Source organism: Wasmannia auropunctata, unplaced genomic scaffold (assembly GCF_000956235.1).
Source record: "Wasmannia auropunctata unplaced genomic scaffold, wasmannia.A_1.0 LD336071.1, whole genome shotgun sequence".
Taxonomy (NCBI): Eukaryota; Metazoa; Arthropoda; class Insecta; order Hymenoptera; family Formicidae; genus Wasmannia; species Wasmannia auropunctata.
This window is the reverse complement of record NW_012026819.1, coordinates 895,008-902,351: the sequence shown is the minus strand read 5'-3', so window position 1 is coordinate 902,351 and position 7,344 is coordinate 895,008. Positions and strand designations below refer to the sequence as shown.

At 32.1% G+C, this 7,344-nt stretch overlaps 2 protein-coding genes across 2 annotated transcripts in view; both read right to left on the bottom strand.

The window, feature by feature from the left end:
* Positions 1–523: 523 nt before the first annotated feature.
* Positions 524–2,355, bottom strand: LOC105449972 (odorant receptor 82a-like). Its single transcript, XM_011689463.1, has 3 exons — positions 1,881–2,355; positions 1,125–1,355; positions 524–864 (listed from the first exon to the last, which is right to left on the bottom strand). Exons 1-3 carry the CDS (start codon positions 2,353–2,355, stop codon positions 524–526), a joined length of 1,047 nt encoding a protein of 348 aa, XP_011687765.1.
* Positions 2,356–3,943: 1,588 nt separating this feature from the next.
* LOC105449971 (odorant receptor 42b-like) overlaps positions 3,944–7,344 on the bottom strand; it is a 17,340-nt gene continuing 13,939 nt past the window's right edge. Inside the window, exon 2 of the mRNA XM_011689462.1 lies at positions 3,944–4,284. Coding sequence (XP_011687764.1) covers positions 3,944–4,284 — 341 coding nt within the window. The remainder of the gene's footprint in view (positions 4,285–7,344) is intronic.

Here is a 7,344-nt window from a genome sequence, read left to right as displayed (position 1 = left end):
TATTATTATTATAAGTTTTAACTATCATCGAGAATAAACTACCAAACATTAGTAAACAACCACCAAACGAATACTTACAATTATGATTACTTACACAGTCTGGAAAGTCATATTTTGCGAAAGGAGGGGCTAACTTCACCCGCGGATATCTTTTTTTCATATTATTATTTACAACTTTGACTACCAGTAAAAATGGACTACCAAATAATCACCAATCGAGTGGTAATGGCCGTTTTTCAATTTTTTATAGTGGAGGGGGAGCAACTTTATACTATAGCTAATGGTTACAGAATTTCTTAAAATAATATGTTACCGTTACAGTAATACTTAATACGCTTATTGATACAATAATGAAGAATGTAATTTTTTTATTTATTTTAATTTAATTGTTCAATTTCTTAATTATATTTAAATGATACATCCAGCTTTCAGTATCTCACATTAAGGACAATTTTTGCACATTCAAAATAATATTGCTTACGGTGTTACTTTTCGAGTTTTTTTTTCACAATTGACCTACACTTTATGCGTCCAACATCACTCGCAGGACGGACAAGTATGAAAGAGAGCTTTTTAATATGGTCATGAAAGTCCCGATGTTTACGACGAAATATCTGCCAGCTAATAGCTGAACAGGATGCTGCGACCGCATAATAACGAACAAAACATTTCTCATTAATTTTATTGGCAAGCAATGCCAATTGCAGCTATAAATCGAATGCGCGACTTCTTCCATTTTACATTTCATATAATCGCCCACGAAACTATAAAAGAACAACTGTAACAGCAAAGTGCTCAACACTGTTATAGTTTTAGTTATCATTACTGCATCATGCATTTTCAATGCCAAGATAAGTTGGAAACCTGAAAAATATGTATATGATTACATAATGCATGATTGCATAAATATCAACTTTGTGATATTGATACAAAAATTATTTATCATTTTTGTTATACGTTATTAAAATACTTGTAGAGGATAGAACTAATAAATATTCCATCGACATTCGATAAAATTTTAGCCTCATAATTATTTTTAAAAAGATTCACAATATTCTAACAGTATTATAATATATTGCTCGTATATCATACAGAGAATAGCGTTAAATTCAAGCGATATTTACCGATCAGGCAAATAATAAGACAACTGAGCAGCAGTTGCACGAACAGGACGAAACTTATTACATCTACCAAAAGTTTCGCGTGCTTTATTAGATAATGATGTCTAGATGCCAATTTTTCAAAATCTTTATTCATATTTTTGCTCTTCATGCCGTAGTTGATAAATTCGATTTTTAGGAGCTCCATTTGTCCGCAAACATGGAGAGTGATTGCGAGGAAAAGTGAATCGCCGCCTTTATAAATAAATATTTCAATGTTGCATTAAAACAGTTTATTTTATAATTTTTTTATTACGAATTATTATTATTTTAATAATAATAGTAAAATTAGTTAGAATCAGTTGCACACAAGCAATGTAAGGCTGTAAGCACAATGGAAGAAATATTAGGAACCGTGTACTAGAATGGAGTACATAACTTCTGATAGGTTCAAATTCTTATATTTATTCCTGTTCCTAATTTTCCCCATTGCGCCTAAAAAAAACAGAATATTATTGCATTGCAATAGTAGAAAAAGCTACAACATTAAAAAGAACATTTCTTATAAAAGACATATAATTATTTAATACTCAACACCAATAAAAATACATTTTTGTAAACATCAAATTCAATTTGTATGCTAATAGTAAAATAAAACTGCTGAAAAATGAAAATGTAAAAATTAAGAAAATTAACGAACTTTATTAAAAATAAAATTGGAAGTAAATTAATATTTTACAGTTTATACAACAGAGAGAGACTTTTCGATAAATTTGTTACCTAAATCGCTAGTGCTGTTAAGCACCAATAGAACACATTGCACCATAGTGATCAACAAATATAAACTCGTAGAGATATGAAGATCCCCTAAGGCCCATGTTAAAGGCACGGGTAATTCCGCTGCTTGGCTCTTGACAGATGCATTAACGTGGACGTCTCCTTCCTTCTCGCCTGTTATCATAGGCATCAGCATGAAAATTGACGAAGCCACATAAGAGAAACCTATGATACTGTAGCAAATCATCCTTCCCATGAAAGCGTGCCGCCGCATGATCGTGCGCTTCTCCTCGGTGTCGATCGCGAGATAATCGTTCACAGCAGACGAGAAATTGCGAATCAGATTGTCGGCGTACAAGCGGAAGGACAACAGTTTTAACACAGAGAGAACGGTGCAAACCATAATCATGAGAGCATCGAGTTTCACGTATGCGTCGCCGCTACCGAAATTGATTTCGAGGAACAATACAACCATCATCACGGTCTACACAGACAGGAAGGACGGACTGTTTATTACGAGGTTTTATTCCTGCTTTTGGTTTCCACTTTCGTGTCCACGCTGCACTGAGCATCTCACTTGAGCTGTCAAACTTGATAGACGAAAATAGCAAGGGGAGAATAATTTTATTATGACATATAAGATGAAAATAGAAAACGTACCAAACTGAAGATACACACGATACAACGGACTAAGGAAAATGCATTATATTTTTGCAAGGGCCAAACGCCTAATGGTAGAGTTAAGAATTTCAAGGGAGTCATAGCGTACGCGACATCGTTATTCCATGACATTATCGCAGTTATGTAGAGCTACGCGTTGCACAACACTCAATAATATCGGTGTTTGTCCATAATACGAAACGATCATCGGCGACATTCGCTTTCACGTTCATATTTTATTGAAGCTGCATAATTTAACGTGCATTAAAATACCTTGTTATTTTCCAAAACATAGTTATTTTAAAAACTGAAGAAAACTCCAGTTTTTTATATGGAAGTAGGGTGGGACAAAGATCGAATTATGGGAAAGAGAAGGGGGGGGTGTTTTATTTTCCTTCCAGTGCATCATCTGTCATTGATCGTGTTACTGTCTTTTTTTCCGATATCATTTTTTTTATTCATAATACATACGATGAATTTAGAATTTAGTATTCAGTTTCTGGCAACACGAATATTGTCAATATCAACATTTAAATCTAATTCTAATTAAATCTAATCTAAAAGTTATTTACTTAGACAGCCAAATTTGCAAGTAGACTTTGCAAACATCTGCTACAAATTTTCTTGGTAGAGAATATTAGAAATATTACAAAATATGCCATCTGGTGAAAATAAAAAAATCCAAATTCAGTATTAGTTAAATGTAGGTAAGAAGAAAGTAAAATAAACCTAACAAAATATATCGAAAAAAAATAAATGAAAACAGCTAAAAGTGAAAGAAGCATTTTATGACATAAACGCTTGTTTTTGCTTTGCTATTTCAATTTACGCTTTCTAGAAATTTCATTTACGCTTCTGTCACTGTCTCTTTACATGCAATTTATGCTCTGATTTTTATTTTCGCCAGGATAACAAGATATAACAACAGATTGACTGCACAAATTGAGTGATACTATTTTTGTAACTTATAAATATAGTCAAATGATATTTCTGTTTTATATACAATTATGAAATAACTAATTCTCGATCTTTGCAACCAATCTGTTGTTGGATTACTTATATTGGAAAAATGTTCTGGCAGAATATAAGTTTAATACAAACGCAGATAGCAATCTGACACAATAATATTCAACACGAATATATTGGCAAGCTGCTAAAATTTTACGTACTCGACCATTGTCAAATTGTATGCAGTGAACGTATTTTTGCAATTGCGAAGTATATGTTATTGCAAAACTTCTCACAGTGACGTTAAAGTAATATACAATACATTTACAAATGTAAGAAAAAATCATTTTTTATTTATTTTGGTTTGATTATTCAGTTTCACACATATATCCTGTGTCTCATGATATCTTGCAATAATTGTACAAAATGATATTGTCTACGGTGTGTCTGTCGGCGCCCTACGTGTTCACCATCACTCGTAGAACAGACAAATATGAGAGTGAGCTTTTCAAAATGGTCATATACGTCTCGATAGTTAAGACAATAAATCTGCCCGCTAAGAACTGCACTGGTTGTTGCGACTGCATAATGACAAACGAAACATTCTTCATAAATTTCTTTGGCAAGTAGTACCAATTGCAGCTGTAAATCGAATGCGCGACGTCTTCCATTTGATACTTCAGATAATCGCCCACAAAACTGTAGAAGAATAACTGTAACAGTAGTGTGCTCAGTACTGTTACAGTTTTAGTTATCATCATTGCGTCATGCGATTTCAACGCCAAGATAAATTGAAAACCTGAAAAATGGACAATTACACAACATGCACAAGTCAACACTGTCTGGCACTATTAGTAGAAAAATCTTATCAGTTTATTTATCCAATTTTGTTATGTCATTGAAATACCACGAAGTTAAATTAGGAAATATTCGGTTAAAAAGATTTTTAGCTTTATACCTTTTTCTGCAGGAAAGATTTACATATTCTAGCTGTATTTTGCTCGTTTTACATAATAATAATCGCAGAAATATTGTGTGTGAATTTAGAGATATTTACCGATCATACTAATAATAAGACAACTGAACAGCACTTGCACGAGCAAAACGTAACTTATTACATCGGTCAGGAGTGTCGCATGCTCTATAAGATAACGATGTCTTAATGTCAATATTGAAAAATCTTTATTTAGATTTTTGCCTTTCATGCCATAATTAATAAACTCGATTTTTAGAAGTTCCAATTGACCACAAACATGGAGAGTGATTGCGAGGAAAAGTGAATCATTGCCTTTAGAAATAAATTTTAATGTTGCATTAAAATAGTCAACACTGAAAAATTTTAATTGTTAATTAAATAATTATTAATTAAAATATGCTGCAGAAATGATGTCAAAAAATCTGAAATTGCATTGCAATTGTATGAAATGCAATTACGATAAACACATGCATTAAAAAAGAATACTATAAACATTTGAAAGTTTAATATAGGTATTTAATACTGATAAATCTTTTATTTAATTAGATATTTACTGTAGTTTGCATATTAATAGCTAATAAAATTGTTGAACCTAAAAATGTAAAAATTAGGAACTCGCAATGAACTGTATAAAATGTGAAAAGTTGAAAATAAATTAATATGTTGAATTCAAATCTTTTTGATATTAACAATTAGCTTATTACCACAATTGCTGGTGCCAGTGAGCATCAATATCATATATTGCATCGTAGAAATTACGAAATATAAACTTGTGGGGATATTCAAGTTCCCTAAAAATGTTATGGGCATGGGTAGTTTCGATAGTTGAGTTTTAATGGATACATTAACTTGGACATCCTTCTCGCTTGCTATCATGGGCTCCAGCATGAAAATTAAGGAAGCCAAATAAGGAAGAAATACGATACTGTATAAAATCATCCTTCCCAGGAAAGCGTGCCGCCGCATGATTGTGCGCTTCTCCTCGGTGTCGATCGCGAGATAATCATTCACAGCAGAAGAGAAATTGCGAATTAAATTTTCGGCGTATAAGCGGAAGGACAACAATTTTAACACAGAGAGAATGGTGCAGACCACAACCATAAGAGCATCGAGTTTTATATAGGCATTGCCGTCACCGAATACAATTTCGAGGAACAACGTGATCATCGACACAGTCTACACAGGCAGAAAGAATGGATTATTTATCACAAAGCTTTATTCCTATTTCTTGTTTTCACTGCGCACTAAACATATTTCACTTGAATCGATTTTGATGTTAACAGTACAAGTTGCAGAGAAAGAAGGAAAGTCCATAAAGCAGTTTCTGACTGCCTTTAAATTTTATTTTACAGTATAAACACCTTATTATTTTAAGAATTATTGAAATTTAGCGATACTAGTCTAAACATATGGTCGGACATATATTTTGACGCCTATTCTGTTATTAATTAATCCAATTTCTATCATTACATCGATCTATCGATACATAAGTTTTCTTATATTTGCGTGTGTGTGTGTGTGTGTGTATATATATATATATATATATATATATATATATCATAGGCATAATACATCTAATCTGAAAAATATGGGATCGAAATATAGGTACGGCCGTGGATACATCGGTTGCGACACTTTTTTTGTAGGTTTCTAATATGTATTTCTAATATGTATTTCTAATATGTAATATACATAATATATACTTAATAGATAACTAATAATATTTTGCAAATGCGAACCACAATTTGCAACTATCTTTAGTCTAGAGATAGTATAACACCAATCGTGGTCTGCATTTGCAAAATATTAGTGCGTTTTGAAACCTATAAAAAAGAAAGTGTCGCAATCGATGTGTCCATGACTGTACATAGAAAAGAACTTACTCTGTTATGTACCCCTTGCATTTTCTTTTATACACAACACATACAAATGTAAGGAGATAATATGTATATGTATATAATGGTAGAAATGGGATTATATAGTTACAAAACAGCGTTAAAATAGCGTCCGTTTAAACTAGTATCTCCTGATTTTAATAGTTTTTATAATAATAGAAAGTTTTTCTGATATCTTAAAATAATATTTAAAAAAAACCAGCTGGACTCTGTTTCTTTTTTTGGAATATGCAATATGAAAATGGAAAACGTACCAAACTGAAGCCGCATATGATAGAACGGATTAAAGCAAATGTATTATATTTTTGTAAAGGCCAAACGCCTAATGGTAGAGTTAAGAGTTTGAAGGGAGTCATAGCGTATGCCACATCATCATTCCATGACATTATTGCAGTTAAGCAGAACTGCACGTTACACGGTAACTCAATAATATCAGCCTCTGTTCACAAGTCGATCCTTTCGAAAGCGACATTCGCTTTTGCATTCATATTTTATTGGAATTGCGCAATTTTAACGTTTAGTAAAGCAGCTTGTTATTTTCCAGAACATACTTATTTTATAAAACGAAGAATAATTTTTTATATGGAAGTAGAGTGGGGCAAAAATCGAATTGAGAAAAAGGATATCTTATGTTCAGTACATTTTCTGTCATTTTTCGTGCTGCAATATCTCTTATTCCGATACCATCATTTAATGAAGAATACGACTAGTTTAGAATTTAGTGTGTCAAACAACACGTCGATATCAACAATTGAATCTATTCGTCACATATCAGATAATCAAATTTATTGAAGGGAGATTTTTCGAAACGTTTTTTATATAACAGAATGTGCTACACACTGACGAAACTAAAAATAAAAATAAGTCGAATGTAAGGGCAAAGTGATAGAAGCATTACGAAACATCGAACATCAAAGAAAAGTCCACTAAAATAACGAAAAATAAAAGAAGCATTTCACGAGATAAACATCTCTTTTCATTTTGCTGT